The following is a 19840-nucleotide window of genomic DNA, read 5'->3' as shown; positions in this document are numbered from 1 at the left end:
ACAATATAATTATCGGACCCTTTAAAGTATATATATTCTGGATCCTTATAGATAGCGGAGTCGATTAAGCCATGTCTGTCTGTTGAAATCAATTTTCTGAAGACCCCTGATATCTTCGGGATTCAAATCTTCAATAATTCTCTCAGACATGCTTCGAGAAGTTACCTTTTTAAATTCAGTAAAATCGGTCCACAAATGGCTGATATATGAGGGAAAAACTAGACCAACCTCGATTTTTGACCTATTTTTTACATATATCTGGATTACTAAGTCATTAATACAATATTGATATCTAATGATAGATATTTCAAAGTCCATTGCAACTATGTATATAAGGCAGTAAGTTGGACCTACAATGGGTCAAAAAAAAATTTTACAAAAAATTAAAAAAACTTTGGAAAAAAAAATAATTTTTATTTACCTAAAAATATTTAAAATTTGTATTTTGAAGTATAATTTGGTGAAGGGTATTTAAGAATATAGCTCTCTTACTAGTTTTTTTATTATGATGTCGGTCTGTAACCGTTAAAATTTTACATTAATTCAAAGTTTATATTTTTCTTGATGGAAAATCACCTTATTATAATCGTTTTAGTTTTTAAGGTAAATGGCGTCCGAAAAAAAACACAAAATTATTTTGATGCATTAAAATATCAATCTTCAATTCGTAAGGTTTCTACCAATATCAAAAGTTCTACACAAACCTTGCCTAATTTCAAAAATTTTAACGTTTTTTCTTATCTTGCATCAAGCCGATCTTGCAGGATCATGATTGAGTAACGTGATGGGCCCGGATAATACTGATAATGATTTGATCCATCTTCGCTACACTTGATCTTGATTAGAGTTGTCAAAACGGTTTTCGAATTATTCAAAATAATTTTGTTTAATTTTCCGGTTTTTACAAAAGGACGGTTTTCAAGTTATTCGACAAACCGGTTTTTTTGTCTCCTATTATTCGACAAAATCGAATATTTTTGAAATTTATTTTAAGATTTTATGCTATTACTTTTAATAATTTTAATACAACAAGTAAGAGAGCTATATTCGGCAGTGCCGAATCTTATATACCCTTCACCAAATTATACTTAATAATATTTTGTTAATTGTTTTTTAAAAAGTTTTTTCTAAATTTTTTTTTTAAGTTTTTATTTTTAAAAAATCTTTTTTGGGGAAAAATAATTTTACAAAAAAAAATTTTTTTTTTGAAAAAAAAATTCAAAAAAATATTTTTCCCGATTTTGAGCCATTGCAGTAAGTTTGACCTACAATGGCTCAAAATCCGGACACGGACATGGCTATATCGACTTCGCTATCTATAACGATCTATAATATATATACTATGTGGGGTTGCAAATGAAAAATGTAGAAATTAAAAGGGTATATAACCTAGGGTGGCCCTTAATAAAAGAAAGTTGGATTTTGGCCATTCTCACCCCCCAGTTTGGTGAACATTAGTAAAAAAATCATCCTGAAAATTTTTTATGTAAATCGGTTGGGGTTAAGACGTGCCGCAAGCCCTCTGAAGTTTTGAGATGCATTTACAAGGGCAAAAAATGCATTTTTTTCAGTTTTTGTAAAAATTTTGCCATTAAAAAATTACTTTTGTAATTTAATTTAAAAGAATCAAAATGTGTACGTAATTGTCGTTCTAATGAGACATAAAAAACAGAAATCGGTCAAAAAATGTTAAAATTATTAAAAATTCACCAGGCCATTAACGTGTCTCAGGCCACTAGAACAAGAAATGTAGGAACAAAATTAACATATTTTGAGAAATATTAAAATAAAAGCTCATTTTTACTTAAAATATGTCCATATTTACTTATATATAAGTTTTTGTCTTCGTAGGATACCGTTAACCTATTCTTAGGTGTGAACAAAACAATAAAATTTTTTTAACGGCAGTTTCAAAACTCCATTTTAAAATTTTTAAAAATTTTGTTAAACAAATTTCAGAATTTTTTTGATCATCTCATTGAGATTTATTAAGAATATAATAGGGAATAAAAATGTGAAAAAATTATGAAAATATCTCTTATAGTTTTTGCGTACCTGCGATTTAAATTTTGAAATTTTCGAGAAAAACCAATTATTTGGCAATTTTTAGGCCAATGAGCTCTATTTCCTTATTCTTATGAATTTTAAGCCAAACTTATTCAGAATATTATAGTCCAGATAATTCTAAATATACTCTGAAACTTCTACTAAAATCGGAAGACGTTAACCCTTAAATCGTGAAGGTCAAAAGTCAAATTTTTCAATATTTGGAATTTCTCTTGGAAAGATTTCGAAATGTTCGAAATGTTGTATGTTTTTGGGCCGATTTTGATGAAATTTAACAAAAATATAACATAATCTCTAGGGTTTATAATAACAGCACAAGAATGGAAATTAACGTTTAATGGCACTTGTGGTTAAAATGACCCCAAACTTTTAAAATCATAATTTTTTGAAAAAAAATTTGACCTTTGAGATATTGAAGTATGAATCGTGTATGTAAGTTATTTGGGGGCTTCGGAAAGTTGATTTTAACGGACAGACAGACGGACGGACAGATGGCTTAATCGACTCCGCTATCTATAAGGGTCCAGAATTTATATACTTTGTAGGGTCGGAAAATTATATTGTGGAAATTACCTTCTCCCGAAGGTGAAGGGTATAATTAGGAGTCCCTGGAAGTTATTCTAAAAAAAGTGAAAAAAAATTTTTCTTCCCATATTTTTTCAAAAAAAAGTCCACGAAAAAGCTATTTTTTTGAGAAAAAATTTTGATAAAATTAGTTTGGTAGACTCTTAGCATATAAAGTTAAGCGGTATCAGCAAGTCTGAATTAGCTGTCGGTCAAAAACTGATGATACCTTTTTTTAGGGGCCCACTGATTTTGAGAACTTTTGGGGGCCCATAAAAAAAATTGGTCACCAAAATGGACAAACTGAGTATAGGGTTTTACTACCCTTTTGTAGTAGAGTCGAACCTATATTGCCATGATCGTGTGTTTTTCCAAAACTCTTCATTTGTGTAATAAATTGTGTCCGATATTTTGAAAAAAAAAACAAGACTAAGTTATGGTATAATTATGAAATTTGAATTTTCAAATCTCTTTAACTATAGAGAGCTTTAAAAATACAGCGAAGCTGCCCTACTTGGAGACCGCACACCACCACTCTCGGCAATATTTTGGATCACAAAAGGCTGACTTAATTCCAAAATATTTGGTTTTTTACTGCAATATACATCAGATAAGTTTGTGAAAGTAAAAGATAATAAATAAAAATACAATTTTATACGATTTAATTATGCTATTTCATTTATTTTTTCAAAAATCTATCAAATTATTTAACAACAATTCAACAAGTATTCCACCTTAGTGTCTGTTAAACACTTATTGTTGGGGTTTGGGCAAATGAGCACCTTCGGGTTGGAAACCGTTTTCATCAGCAACATAGTTGACGGTGAATTTTTCGCCAGTCTTCTCATCAACCCAGGAGTAAGAACCGTGAACAACGATGGCTTCGTGATCAGTACCGACATCCTTCAATTTACCTTCGGCGGTCTCGTAGGTGCCGTCAGAGAGTTCGGAAACGTAGTGGAAGCCCTCAGGTTCAACTTCGGATTCTTGTTTCAAGACTTCAGCATGGTGTTCAGCGGGAGCAGCCAAAGCTACGGCGAAGAGAGCAGCGAAAACAATGAAGAATTTCATGTTGTTATTATTCGATTAGTCAAAATAAACTGAATGATGATTTGCTCTTAGAATCTTGGAGTTTTTATATGAAATTTCTATGGGATAGCTGAAGTATCCCAATCCCATAATTTTAACATTTAGAATTTGTTTAATGCTAATTAGTTAAATAAAACTGGATTTTATATTAATAGTTTAAATATTAAATTATTGCATTACGGGTAAAATAAAAAAAAAAAGTCAAAAATAAATTTGTTTTATTTGTTTCTGTTTGGCTGGTACAGATACTGGTTTTTATGCAATAACTTTTAGAAACCAGATTATTTCTCTTGGAACGTTATGAAACGCAGTTTAGAAACAATTAAGTTGAAAATGTCATAAAACATAAATTCTGATTTTTGTTATTTCAGATATTCTGAAATAGGTTTTGGTAGGGGAGTCTTCAGAAGCTAAGATGTTCTTAGCTAAAATGAAAGTCTAGTTTGTTTTATGTTGGCATTTCTTGCACAGTGGGCTCGTTCTAAAATTAAATGACAAGGTATTTTCTAAATCTACAGAGTGGAAGACAAGCTTTCTGAAAATAAACGTTTAAAAGTTACATAAGTTACTATAATAATGAATATAACTGATAAAATTTACAACTTTTACTAAAATTAATCATATCCCCGATTAAAGCATTCCAATAAATTATTCCTATTTCCATTTTTGTATGTTTCAGAATATAAATTTAAATAAAATTTTATTCGAAATCCTCACACACACCTTCAACACTTTATTAATTGTTACCCTTGCATCATTTGCCACCATGTTGAAGATGTTGAGCATAAAAATCAAATGCAGACATGAGATGTAGAAAAAGTGCTATAACAATAACAACAAACTTTTGATTATTATTTTTTGTTAAATACAATTTAATTTGCAATTTTCACACACCCAACAACTAACGAACATGTTCAATCCTGTCTCACTCTCATGCGAGCAACCAGCCAGAATAAATAATAAAATAAAACAAATATGGAAGTGATAGACGGTAAAGATCGACTTTATTGTGCGCTATATCAAGTGATTCATGGATGCTCAATTCATAAAATCAATCCAGAGCATCTTAAAACAATGCACAGTGGGTCTGAATCAAAATATTTTGCCTATTCAAAACTGGATGATCCAATTGACATGAAATTTCACATAGGAGTTGCTGATAAGTATTCAAGTTTAGGTTTTGACGGCGATACACACAGACCCCCAGGAATGGCGCTGTGGGGTCTGTTGGAACCGAATTTTGTCCAATATATGGTGAATAACTTAAAAAAGCGGGAGGTCAAAGTTTAATGACACTTTGATGACACAGGAAGTTTTGCTTTATTTCTTTATTGCTCACCGAAGCTTATGGTGAATGTGTTTCATCGGTTTCAATGTTCGAGATATGGTTTGTGCTGCTCAGGCCAGCCAAACAAGTTTTAACACCAAGAATTAGAGGAATTACTCCATGAAGATTGTTGTCAACCTGAACAAGAGCTTGCGAAATCATTGGAAGCTACTCCTCAATCAGCAATTTCAAAACTTTGGCAAGCAGCAGGATTTATGAGAGACCTTGAAAGCCGATTTTGAATATATAAACTGCTGCCGAAGCGTGAAGCCCGACCAACCAGCCGAAACGACACCAAAGGGTCCTATCTATTATGAGCAGCTGAAATCGACCAGACCATCACAGGGAAACTGTACCAAACGCAACTGATTCGTTTGAAGAGAGCCGTAATATTACATTGTGACAAGTCTCGCCACATGTTAGAATATCTGTTAAAAAGTATTTAGAATGAAGTGGTTGGGTAGTTTTGCCTCATCCGCTTTATAGTCCAGACCTTGCCCTGTCGGACTACAATTTGTTTCGAAAGATGCCGAACGCTCTCTCTGGGATACGCTTCACTTCAGAACAGAGTATTCGAAATTGACTAGATTCGTTCTTGGCTTCAAAAGATCAGCAGTTCTTTTGGTTCGGAATCCATATGTTGCCAGAAAGATGAGAAAAGGTCTTAGCTGATAATGGATAATATAAAAACTAAAAATTTTAAAAAATCCCGAATATTTTAGTCATACGCCAAATTTAATGAATATGATATTTAGTATAAGACGGAGTCTTTAGTGTAAGACGTAGTCTTCAGTATACGACATTGTAGTCTTTAGTATAGGACGTAGTCTATAGTTGAAGACGTAGTCTTTAGTTGAAGACGTAGTCTTTAGTTGAAGACGTAGTCTTTAGTTGAAGACGTAGTCTTTAGTTGAAGACGTAGTCTTTAGTTGAAGACGTAGTCTTTAGTTGAAGACGTAGTCTTTAGTTGACGACGTAGTCTTTAGTTGAAGACTTAGTCTTTAGTTGAAGACTTAGTCTTTAGTTGAAGACTTAGTCTTTAGTTGAAGACTTAGTCTTTAGTTGAAGACTTAGTCTTTAGTTGAAGACTTAGTCTTTAGTTGAAGACGTAGTCTTTAGTTGACGACGTAGTCTTTAGTTGAAGACTTAGTATTTAGTTGAAGACTTAGTCTTTAGTTGAAGACTTAGTCTTTAGTTGAAGACGTAGTCTTTAGTTGAAGACGTAGTCTTTAGTTGACGACGTAGTCTTTAGTTGAAGACTTAGTCTTTAGTTGAAGACTTAGTCTTTAGTTGAAGACGTAGTCTTTAGTTGACGACGTAGTCTTTAGTTGAAGACTTAGTCTTTAGTTGAAGACTTAGTCTTTAGTTGAAGACTTAGTCTTTAGTTGAAGACTTAGTCTTTAGTTGAAGACTTAGTCTTTAGTTGAAGACTTAGTCTTTAGTTGAAGACTTAGTCTTTAGTTGAAGACTTAGTCTTTAGTTGAAGACTTAGTCTTTAGTTGAAGACTTAGTCTTTAGTTGAAGACTTAGTCTTTAGTTGAAGACTTAGTCTTTAGTTGAAGACTTAGTCTTTAGTTGAAGACTTAGTCTTTAGTTGAAGACTTAGTCTTTAGTTGAAGACGTAGTCTTTAGTTGACGACGTAGTCTTTAGTTGAAGACTTAGTATTTAGTTGAAGACTTAGTCTTTAGTTGAAGACTTAGTCTTTAGTTGAAGACTTAGTCTTTAGTTGAAGACTTAGTCTTTAGTTGAAGACGTAGTCTTTAGTTGAAGACGTAGTCTTTAGTTGACGACGTAGTCTTTAGTTGAAGACTTAGTCTTTAGTTGAAGACTTAGTCTTTAGTTGAAGACTTAGTCTTTAGTTGAAGACTTAGTCTTTAGTTGAAGACTTAGTCTTTAGTTGAAGACTTAGTCTTTAGTTGAAGACTTAGTCTTTAGTTGAAGACTTAGTCTTTAGTTGAAGACTTAGTCTTTAGTTGAAGACTTAGTCTTTAGTTGAAGACTTAGTCTTTAGTTGAAGACTTAGTCTTTAGTTGAAGACTTAGTCTTTAGTTGAAGACGTAGTCTTTAGTTGACGACGTAGTCTTTAGTTGAAGACTTAGTCTTTAGTTGAAGACTTAGTCTTTAGTTGAAGACTTAGTCTTTAGTTGAAGACTTAGTCTTTAGTTGAAGACTTAGTCTTTAGTTGAAGACTTAGTCTTTAGTTGAAGACTTAGTCTTTAGTTGAAGACTTAGTCTTTAGTTGAAGACTTAGTCTTTAGTTGAAGACTTAGTATTTAGTTGAAGACGTAGTCTTTAGTATTAGACGTAGTCTTTAGTATAAGACGTAGTCTTTAGTATAAGACGTAGTCTTTAGTATAAGACGTAGTCTTTAGTATAAGACGTAGTCTTTAGTATAAGACGTAGTCTTTAGTATAAGACGTAGTCTTTAGTATAAGACGTAGTCTTTAGTATAAGACGTAGTCTTTAGTATAAGACGTAGTCTTTAGTATAAGACGTAGTTTTTAGTATAAGACGTAGTCTTTAGTATAAGACGTAGTATTTAGTATAAGACGTAGTCTTTAGTATAAGACGTAGTCTTTAGTATAAGACGTAGTCTTTAGTATAAGACGTTGTCTTTAGTATAAGACGTAGTATTTAGTATAAGACGTAGTATTTAGTATAAGACGTAGTCTTTAGTATAAGACGTAGTCTTTAGTATAAGACGTAATCTTTAGTATAAGACGTAGTCTTTAGTATAAGACGTAGTCTTTAGTATAAGACGTAGTCTTTAGTATAAGACGTAGTCTTTAGTATAAGACGTAGTCTTTAGTATAAGACGTTGTCTTTAGTATAAGACGTAGTTTTTAGTATAAGACGTAGTCTTTAGTATAAGACGTTGTCTTTAGTATAAGACGTAGTTTTTAGTATAAGACGTAGTCTTTAGTATAAGACGTAGTCTTTAGTATAAGACATTGTAGTCTTTAGTATAAGACATTTTAGTCTTTAGTATAAGACGTAGTTTTTAGTATAAGACATTGTAGTCTTTAGGATAAGACATTGTAGTCTTTAGTATAAGACATTGTAGTCTTTAGTATAAGACATTGTAGTCTTTAGTATAAGACATTGTAGTCTTTAGTAAAAGACGTTGTAGTCTTTGGTATATGACATTGTAGTCTTTAGTAAAAGACGTTGTCTTTAGTATAAGACGTAGTTTTCGTATAAGACGTAGTCTTTCGTATAAGACGTAGTCTTTCGTATAAGACGTAGTCTTTCGTATAAGACGTAGTCTTTCGTATAAGACGTAGTTCTTGTTCATTATTTGAAATTGTTACAAACTTTAGCGCATTTATTAAATAATCTGCTTGCCTGTTGTGGTGTAGGGTATCATAAAATAAAACTAAAAACTTACACATGTACAAAAGTCTCTCTTAGAGTGCTTGTTATTAGGATGGTCCCAAAATTCTCAATTAAATTTTTTTTTTTTAATATTTGTTTTAAAATAAATATAAAATTTAAATACAATTCATTAGTAATATACCAATAAAGGCGCTTTAAGTAAAAACAAATCCCACAAAAAGTTTTAGTATCATCAAAATTTGTTTAGGGAGTTATCTGGATCTGTTGCTTTAAATATTGCAGAGTAAATCAGACACTATTTAATCGAAATGATGGCCTCCATACAAATCAGACTACCCTAATATGCACATGCGAATTGAAGTGAAAATACTCGTATGCATATTTTTGTGTTGGTGTGTGTGTGGTTAAAATATTTTTCTACCTGTAAAAATTCATTGTTCCCCCTTTGTGGTTGCTCCTGCTGTTGTTGTTGGCTTTGATATGTGTGTTGCAGAAAATATTTGTTGTTTTTATGCTGTTGTTGCATAAAGCACAACAGCATCAAACGTTTAAGCCGTGTTCTTTGCTATTCAAAAAATGCTCCTTTTGAATGCAGGTTTAAATGTTGTTGTTGTTGTTGGTTCCCTTTGGTTTTGTTGTTGGTCTTTTGAACCCCGTGCAAAACTAAAATAATATTATTAATAATAATGCGAGTGTGTGGGGCCCAGGATTTGTTGATTGTGTTATTATTGCTTTTTTTTTATTGAAAAGAGAAAAAACTAAATATTGAGAAACATTTGATTTGGTCAGTGCGGAAAATATTACTATTTTGGAGTAAAAGTGACAGCGTTTAATTTATTAAACTATTGACTTGAAATAAATTTAAGTGTTTCTTTAAAACTGTACATTTTCCAAACAGTTGAAGCCATATTTGTGGAAATTGTAAGCCAAAACCATAGAGCAATAAACTAAACCGTTTGCCAAAACACTCATACAGACTCTCATCCTGCAGTGAATTTTCCCCACAGCTTTAGAGCTGTAAATATTTTCATGGAAACTCCTCAATAACTAAAAAACACAACAACAACTTAATTAGCACACGGGTTAAATCCCAAAAGTCAAATAAAATTAATTAGAGTGTAAAATAGACAACAAAATTAGGTAGTGATGTATGAAGTTGGGCAAGTTCTTTTTTCTCCTGTTAAAACAAGAAAGGTATGTAGGTAGGTAGGTAGTTAGATAGATAGATATACGGTGGGACAGACTAAAGCACACACCAATTGTCAGTTAGCGGCTTAAATCAAAAAAACCCCAAAAAGAAACAAATACCAACATGAAAAATCAGAGAAAATAACAAAAAAATCAATGTGTCCTTCAACTCAATTCAAATTAAGGCAAAAACACTGAAATGAAATTGTTAGCAAATCGACAAGAAACCAAAAACTATATCTATATAAAAATACGAATTGAAGGAACAAAATAAAACCGCAACAACAGCAACATTATCATCATCAGCATCAATAAAAATAAAAAATTATTTTTGCATAATCTAAAGACTGTTCGGGAAAATGATGTTACACAAAAGATTTTCTAGAAAAAAATACTCGAATAAACAATAATGTTTAAAAGAGCTACTGTCATACACAAGATTTTCTATCGAATAGATTGTAATATAAACGATCAAGATTTCTGCAAAAACAATTTTATACACAAGATTTTCTATAGAAAATACTGTTATACACAAGGTTTTCTCTTTAGTATAATAAATTGCAGACTTGTATAAGACATTGTAGTGTAAGACGTCGTCTTTAGTATAATATGCCGTCTTAGCTATAAGATGTCGTCTTTAGTATAAGACGTCGTCTTTAGTATAAGATGTCGTCTTTAGTATAAGACGTCGTCTTTAGTATAAGACGTCGTCTTTAGTATAAGACGTCGTCTTAAGTATAAGACGTCGTCTTTAGTATAAGACGTCGTCTTAAGTATAAGACGTCGTCTTAAGTATAAGACGTCGTCTTTAGTATAAGACGTCGTCTTTAGTATAAGACGTCGTCTTTAGTATAAGACGTCGTCTTTAGTATAAGACGTCGTCTTTAGTATAAGACGTCGTCTTTAGTATAAGACGTCGTCTTTAGTATAAGACGTCGTCTTTAGTATAAGACGTCGTCTTTAGTATAAGACGTCGTCTTTAGTATAAGACGTCGTCTTTAGTATAAGACGTCGTCTTTAGTATAAGACGTCGTCTTTAGTATAAGACGTCGTCTTTAGTATAAGACGTCGTCTTTAGTATAAGACGTCGTCTTTAGTATAAGACGTCGTCTTTAGTATAAGACGTCGTCTTTAGTATAAGACGTCGTCTTTAGTATAAGACGTCGTCTTTAGTATAAGACGTCGTCTTTAGTATAAGACGTCGTCTTTAGTATAAGACATCGTCTTTAGTATAAGACATCGTCTTTAGTATAAGACGTCGTCTTTAGTATAAGACGTCGTCTTTAGTATAAGACGCCGTCTTTAGTATAAGACGAAACTGTTTTCTCTGTGCAGAAATGCTGTAACTTTAGGAAGGAAACTTATAAGGAAATTCCCGAAATGTCCCTATAAAATATTCAGGGAATTTCTAAAAAAAATATTGCTAGAAAAATATTCCAGATTAGGAATCCTATTTCAAATTTTTTTCAAAATATGCCGATTTCAGGAGCTTAAAAATTTAAATCAAGTTTGGCTACCGATTAGAAACGGTAAAGCAATTTTGGATTATTTCAGTAATGGTATTTTAGCGGAAACGGTAATTGCAGTTATTTCGATAACGGTATTTTCATAATTTAATTAATTACACTGTTCAACAAATTGAGACTTTTTGATTGGAACAGAATAGCGGCCCTATAATTCTGAAAGGGCATGTTGAGTAGATCATTTTTGTAGAATAAACTTATATATTTTCTTACAGTTGGTCAAAGTTTTAATTTTTGATCGTTGTAAGTTAATGTCTAAGAGAATTCTTATTGTCAGAGTTTTATGGGGATAATTTTTGTGGAAGATCTTAACCCTCTAGTTTCTCTAGTTTAAAATAAAAATAAAAAATAAATAAGTTAACCTAAATTACTCTTGACCTAAAAGAGATAGCCTACATGTGTATATATGTTTTTTGTAGATCTTCTCTAGGACTATTTATATTTTAAATATCGGTTTATTCGGATCATAAATAGATTTTTGGTGATTTTTTTAAAAAATGTGAGACCCAAGGTGGCGTGTAATTTTGCTAATTAAGCGTAAACAGCTTTGGTATCTTTGGTGACCCCCACTGAAATTTTCCGTCAACATTTTGTGTAGAATATTTTAATCCTTAAATGTCCTTTTTTAAAGGACTTTTTTTTATTTCTCGAAAATAGGGTCAAATTGACCCCTAAGAAGAGGAGCTAGAGGGTTAAGATCTTCCACAAAAATGATCCCCATAAAATTCCACAATATAACTCTGACAATAAGAATTCTCTTAGACATTAACTTACAACATTTTTTTCAGTTAGTATGATGCTACCATCGATCAAAAAATGAAAACTTTGACCAGGTGGACTATGCTATTGTACAGTGTTATTAAAAATAAATTTAGAAATGTGGTACATACTAAATTATTGAAATCAAAAATTAGTTTTTTTATAATTAAAATTATTTAAAGAATATCGGTAATGGTGTTTAGAGGTAACGGTAATTGCTTAACGATAGCTTAGCGGTAACGGTAGTTGATAATGGTATTTTAGAGGAAGTGGTAAATTTTAACTAAATTTCTACTTTTATTTTTCTGAAAAAACTGTTGAACATTTTGCAAAACTTCTAATGAAAATTCCAAAAAATTTTGCTAAATTCTATGGTTGTTTTGTTTTTCTAGCAATCATCATTAATTTGTCTCTGAAATCTTAATTGAATATATTTTATTTGACTTACTGTGTAGTGAATTTTTCTGTCTAGCCCTTAAGTGGGTTTTATATTTGTATTAAATTGATTATGGCCCATCATGACATGGTATCCTTTTTAAAGCCAACACAGGATTAACCCATAAAATTAGACACAAAAACAGAGAAAAACCTCAACAAACCATAAAGAAATTAAGAAACAAAAATAAAAGTAAAGAAAATAGCAAAAGAAAAGAAAAGACGACACATGAGACGCCAAAACTTTAAATTCAAATGTGCTAATTGAGGCGAAAAATGGCGTTAAATACTACATATAATAAAAAAAACCAACAACAACAGCAACAGCAACTTTAACAATAACAAGAATATATTATTTTTAGCAGGTATGAAGAATATTAAAAACAGGTAAACATTTTTTTCCAAACAAACACAAACTCACAGATACTAAAGCTAGAAATGACAAGTATGACAAAAAGGGGTTGGAGTTGGATTACAACATTTGGAATTTGAATGAATGAATTGCAATCCACAAATAGCAGACAACATGTTGGGAGGTTCGATCCACAGCTGGCAACTGCTGAGGTTGCAAGCACATTAATTTTGTGTAGCTGTTTCAGTTGTGAACGAGCATTCAAAGCGTTGAGACGTGTGGGTTAGTTCGTACTAAACGTGGAATTTCGAGAAAAAAAAAAATAATTTTTGATACTTGAAAAGAAAGAAAAAAATATATAAAACAGGAAGAGAAGATTCTTTTTTTTTTTGGAAAAAGAACAAAAAAAGTGATACTGTTGTAAAACAACACAACAAAAAAATAAACCTGGATTTCTTGGCAAAAAATGTTAAAAAAGATTTTGTAATAAATTCAAAGCAGACCTACAAAGATTATGTCATTGGAATTAAAGTGTAAGATTTAAAAAAAAAAAAGTGTTTTTAATTAAACAAAAGATTTTAATGAATAATTAATTAATAAAAAGTATCTTTAAGATATTTGTTTAGAAAAAAAACAACTAACAAATCAGCATTGTAGCTGACGCGTTTAATAGTTTGATGTTGTTTTTGGCTTTAAAAATTATAACGAAAAAATAAATAAATAAAACGTCTGACAATAGCTTGATGAGACTGACAGCCAGTGCCACTACCAAGGCGGCAGCATTTGCTGCTGCTGTAACTGCAGTGCCACATCAAGTTTTTTATGCCTTTGGCACTTTATAAAATACAACATACAACTGAGTACAACCTGCGTAGAGTCAAGTCAGTCTGTCATTTTGTCTAAAAAACAAAAAAAGATACATTAGTGGCACCGTGGGCCCGTGTTACCAACATTCAAACGTTGGCCAAGCAAACAAAAAAACCCAACTGCCGTAGTGTCTGGCTGACTTCGAACCGTTTCTTTGCAAGTTCTTTCTTTTTTTTTGGGATTCTGTTGGTCTCCAACACAAAGCTAACCAGCCAACCAACCATTCAAACCAACAACCAAACGTTGTTGTGGCAGCACTAGGGTTGAGTTGTGGCAGCAGCAGCAATAGTATCTACCGCTGAATTGTATCTGCTGCTTTTTTGTTTCTTCTTTTTTGGCTTTGCAAAAATGTTTTAATGGCGAAGTTGATATTGTTGTTGTTGTCGTATGATTAGAGTGACGGTGAGTGAGATTTGCGCGTGTATCTCGCACTTTTTTTGCTCCATGTTTCTGTAGTTGTTCGTTTTTCGTATCTGTGTGTTTTTATTGTCAGTCAGTCTGTCACTGAGTCTGCCTTGATTTTTCTTTGACAACATTCGTTTGTCAGAGTGTTTTAGCGTCTCATTGAATTTATATTATTTTTGTTGTTTCTTTTTTGTCTTGCTATTTGCTTGTTTTTGTACGTTGGCATTGTAAACGTGAGTGTCTTATTTGTGGCAGTGTTTGTGTATCTCAGTATCTGTGTGTAATCTATTGTATCTTTATATGTTTGTATATTATACAACCAAATTGTCGTCGTACTGTTGTAAAAAAAAATACATAAATAAATACAAAAATAAATAAGAAAACCGGCAAAAAAATAAAATGAAAATCAAAACATTTTCAAAAGATACCAAAGCGAATAGTTTGAAATTTAGCCAACAATTTATGAAATCAGCTGTTAAGCAAAGAAGTATATTTTAAAAACAAAAGTATCTAAGAGATATTTTTAGTGCAAAACAAAATGTTTCATCAATAAATAAATAAGAAAATTTAAAAAATCTAAGCAATTTTTCAATAAGAATGATTAAAATTGAAAATAAAATTAAGTATCTCTTAGATACAGTGCATTTTAAGGAATAAAAATTTCAAAAACCTAAAAATTTAAAAAAAAAAAAAATCTTAAAAAAATTTAAGTTACTAAATAAATAAAAAAGAAATATTAAATATAAAAGTAATAAAAACGTTTAAAAAAATTTATAGAAATTTAAGAAAAATGTTTGTAACAGTATGAAAATATAGCTCCAAAGTGAAAAAGTAGTTTATTTTAACAAATAAGTGATTTCAAAATTATATAAAAACAGAAAGCTTTTGTTCTGAAATTTTAAATTTAGATAAAACTGTGATTCAAAGAGCAGCGAAACATGTTCAAAATGTTTCATAAATCAATAAAATAAGACGTCAACTTAAAGAGTTATGAATGCAGAAATTTTGTTTTCCAGATTTTTCAAATTGGATTTGTATTATTAATGAATTGTTAAACAAAACAGTCATTTAAGTATTAAATTATTAAAAGATGAACCTTTCTAATTGTTCATAAATTAATAAAAATTAAGTTAAAGATATTTGAATTTGTGGAATTTTTAACTTTTTAACATAAGAAAACTAAGACCACAATAACAATTTTTGCTTATAACAATAAAAGAAGACTTAAACACCTTTCAAATAATATATAAATCAATAAAATCCCAGTTTAAACTAAAGAATTATGAACGCATAAAGATGCATAGTTTTTAGAATTGATGACTTTTCAACATAAGAAAATTGGGATTAAAGCATAAAATAGCAATAAAAGTAGATTTGAATGCCCTTCAAATGTTACATAAATGCATAAAATTCAAGTTGAGATTATTATAACATTAAAAACCTTTTAAATGTTACATAGATTAATAAAATCCGAGTTCAATATAAAAAGTTTACTTTAATGAATTTTTAAAATTTCATTATATGAAAACTAGTAATAATATTGTAAAATTTTCTTTTAACAATAAAAGTAGATCTAATAACCTTTCAAATCATTTAGAAATCAACAAAAGTCCTGATCAATATAAAGAGTTATGAGCGTTTAAAGTTACATACTTTAATGATTTTATAACATTTCATTATATGAAAACTAGGAATAATAACGCGAAATTTTGTTTTAACCATAAAAGTAGATCTAATAACCTTTCAACTGTTTTATAAATAAATAAAATCCTTGATCAATATAAAGAGTTATTAATGCTTAAAGTTAAATTTTTTTTTAATAAATTTTTAACATTTTATTATATGAAAACTATGAATAATATTGATCAATTTTCTTTCAACAATAAAAGTAGATCTAATAACCTTTCAAATCATTTAGAAATCAACAAAATCCCTGAGCAATATAAAGAGTTGTGAACGCTTAAACTTGCGTACTTTAACGAATTTTTAACATTTCATTGTATGAAAACTATGAATAGTATTGTAAAATTTTCTTTTAACCATAAAAGTAGATCTAATAGCCTTTCAAATGCTTTATAAATTAATAAAATCCAAGTTCAATATAAAGAGTTATGAAGGTTTAAATTTGCTTACTTTAATTAATTTTTAAAATTTCTTTATATGAAAACTAGAAATAATATTGTTCACTTTTCTTTTAGCAATAAAAGTAGATCTAATAACCTTTCAAATGTTTCATAAATTAATAAAATCCAAATTCAATATAAAGAGTTATGAACGTTTAAATTTGCTTACTTTAATGAATTTTTTTAACATTTCATTATAAGAAAACTAGTAATAATATTGTAAAATTTTCTTTAAACAATAAAAATAGATCAGGTAACCTTTCAAATCATTCATAAATCAATAAAATCCCTAATCAATATAAAGACTTATGAATACTTAAATTTGCATACTTTAATGAGTTGTAAACTTTTCATTATATGAAAACTATGAATAATATTGTAAAATTTTCTTTTAAACATAAAAGTGGATCTAATAGCCTTTCAAACTTTTCATAAATTAATAAAATCCAAATTCAATATAAAGAGTTATGAATGATTAAAGTAAATTTTTTTTTTAATGAATTTTTAAAATTTCAATTTTTGAAAACTAGGAATAATAACGTAAAATTTTGTTTTAACCATAAGAGTAGATTTAATTAACTTTCAAATCCTTCATAAATTAATAAAATCCCTGATCAATATAAAGAGTTATAAAAGCTCAAAGTTGCAGACTTTACTGAATTTTTAACATTTCATTATTTGAAAACTAGGAATAATATTGTTTACTTTTCTTTTAACAATAAAAGTAGATCTAATAACCTTTCAAATGTTTCATAAGTTAATAAAATCCAAATTCAATATAAAGAGTTATGAACATTTAAATTTGCTTACTTTAATGAATTTTTAAAATTTCATTATATGAAAACTATCAATAATATTGTTCACTTTTCTTTTAACAATAAAAGTAGATCTAATAAACCTTCAAATCATTCATAAATCGATAAAATCCCTGATCAATATAAAGAGTTATGAACGCTTAAACTTTCATAATTTAATGAATTTTAAAAATTTCATTATATCAAAAATAGGAATAATATCGTAGAATTTTCTTTTCAATAATAAAAGTAGATCGAGCAACCTTTTAAATGTTTAATAAATTAATAAAATCCTAGTTTGGAATAAACATTTGAATTTACATACTTTAAGGGAGTTATATTGGGTGCATGACTTAAAAATGCGAGATTTTTTCAAATTTTTATCTTTAATTTTGAAACATTTGTGTAAATATAAATTTATTCAAATTAAAAAATGACATTTTCCCATCTTTCTGGCAACATATGGATTCCAAGGCAAAAGAACTGCTCAACTTTTGAGGCCAAGAACGAATCAAGCCAATATCGGATTCTATGTTCGGAATTAAAGCGTATCCCACAGAAAGCCTTCTGCTTTGATCGAAATAAATAGTAGCCGGACGTTGCAAGTTCTGGACTATAAAGCGAGTGAGGCAAAACTTCCCAACCACTTCATTCTAAATACTTTTTAATAGGTTTTGCAATATGTGGCCAGTGCTCGCATCAAACGTATCAGCTGCGGTCGGTACAGGTTCCCTGTAGTGGTCTGGTCAGATTTCAGCAGGTTATAATAGATAGTACCCTTTTTCTTTCAACATATACATATAATTACTTTGGCGCCATGGATATTAGGTTTCGGTGTCGGCCGGGCTTCACATACGTTCTCTTACACTTCGAGTTATCGCAATGAATCCATTTGTCATCGCAAGCTGCAAAAATGATTATCTTTATAGCTCTCAATCATAATTTCGGACATGCTTCAATTCGTAAGGATGAATCCTACTGCTCATAAAAGTTTTAAAATTGCTACTTTAGTAACTTCCAATGATTTTGCAAGCTCTTGTTGAGATTGACAACAATCTTCATGGTGTAATGCCTCCAATTCACTTTGATTCCAAATCAAAATCTAGTTGGACAAAATTATGAAAATCGGTATCTTCAGAATTTGGAAAAACTAAGTTTTTTCGGAAGCTGACAATCTGCTCTCCTCCAATATAAATGGGTTTTTCAATTGGACATTTCGTTTTCTCGACAGAGGCGCCAGAAGTTCAACAAATTTTGAATCATATTTTCGTTAATTTTTTTTTAATATTTTACTGCTATACTAAATTAGATATATCTCAATGGTTTTACCATATATAAATTCATACTTCAAAACATAGATAAACATTGATATAGGTTTTTATTAAATGTATATCTTATATTTATGGGCCTCTCCATTTTCCTGTTATAGTCCTTTAAACTTGGGTCTCAAATATACTGATATTTTTTATACATCATTTAAAGAAACTTCTGGGGAAAGTCTTTGTAAAAAAAATTGTAGCCGCCAGCACCCGCCGAAATACTTTTTTTAATTTTTACGGAATGGAATTATTAGAAATATTTCTTTATTTATTATTGATTTTTATAGATCTTTTTAAAAATTTAGTTTCAGAAAGACATGAAAACGTATTTTTTTAATTCTTAAAATCTACAAAATATAAATTTATTAGCCATAAATTAAATAAAATATTAAATACAAATAACAACAATAAAATTTTGCTAATTTTTCTAAAGATTAGAGGAAAAACTACAAATAAATCTACAACAACATAAACAAAATAAAATTAGGCCTCCTAAACTAAAAAAATATTAAACAATAATAACAAAATTCTATTTTAAAAATTTAATAAAAACAAACGATGTTTTTGTATCTTATAAAATACTTGATTTTCCTAAAAACGAGAAAAGCTACAAATGTCTCTGCAGCCATAAATTAATAAAAAAAAAATACGCACATTAAAAAGCCTAAAATAGCAATAAATAATCTTTAATACAAAATATATAAATTTAATAGAGCTGAAAAACAACTTTTTTTATGTTAAATGTTTAAAAAAGATTGTTGATTTTCCAAAAATATCTTAAAGATACTAAATAAAATTTTGAGAAACAAAAAAAAACTATATAAACAGAAGAATGTTAAATTTAATTTATTTGCTAATGAAAAAAGAAAAAAATATCTGACAAATATGTAAAACCTAAACAAACGAACTTTTAAAGGTCAATCCTAAGAATTCAAATTTTCTATAAAAAAAAAATTATAAAAAACAAACTAAATTTGGCTCTGATATCTTAGACGATATTCAACATTTTCTTTGAAAATATTAAAAGGAATTCTTAAAATTGTTTAAATTTTTTTAAATATAATGAATATACTAAAATATAAATGAAACATTTTCAAATAAATCTTAATTTTTTTGCATATGTTTTAAAAATATCTTAAAGATACAAAATCACTTTTCAAAGAAAATGTCCAAATTTTAAATTCCAAATACTTTTAATAACATTAATGTTTATTTTCACCAGAAACCATCAAAATATCTTATGAATTAAAAATGTTTCAAATATATCTTAAAGATACTTCATAAACATTGAAAAAAAGTTTTGTTTTGAAACTGAAAAGTCTTTAATATTGTTTTATGTTTTTAATAAAATCAAAAAATCTATTTTAGAACTAAATAAATTGCTCTTATATCTTAAAGATACACTAATTAAAACAATGATCTATTCAAATATATTAAAGATACTTTTTAAAAATTCATTCAATTCTTTGAAAACTCATAAATGTTTAACAACAAATATATGTAATTCTAATTCTTATTTTTTGTTTTGTTTTTTTTCCACAGATACGTGAAAAAAATCCATAAGATACAAAAGTATCTTATGCTCAATAGCATTTAAACTACGCACAAATTGAGGGCAATAACCACACCAGCAATAAATAAATAAAAACAAAATAACATATCTTTTAACCTAAAAGCAAAACAACAAATAT

The 19840-nt window shown here is 29.2% G+C and overlaps 1 protein-coding gene across 1 annotated transcript; it reads right to left on the bottom strand.

The window, feature by feature from the left end:
• Positions 1–3281: 3281 nt before the first annotated feature.
• On the bottom strand, positions 3282–3746 carry LOC135953866 (larval cuticle protein 65Ab1-like). The gene has a single exon (XM_065503888.1). It carries the CDS (start codon positions 3700–3702, stop codon positions 3385–3387), a length of 318 nt encoding a protein of 105 aa, XP_065359960.1. The 5' UTR covers positions 3703–3746; the 3' UTR covers positions 3282–3384.
• Between the last annotated feature and the right edge of the window lie 16094 nt (positions 3747–19840).

The sequence above is a fragment of the Calliphora vicina genome, chromosome 3, assembly GCF_958450345.1.
Source record: "Calliphora vicina chromosome 3, idCalVici1.1, whole genome shotgun sequence".
In the NCBI taxonomy this organism is placed as follows: domain Eukaryota; kingdom Metazoa; phylum Arthropoda; class Insecta; order Diptera; family Calliphoridae; genus Calliphora; species Calliphora vicina.
The sequence above is the reverse complement of the archived record's forward strand: the minus strand, read 5'-3'. Positions and strand labels throughout refer to the sequence as shown.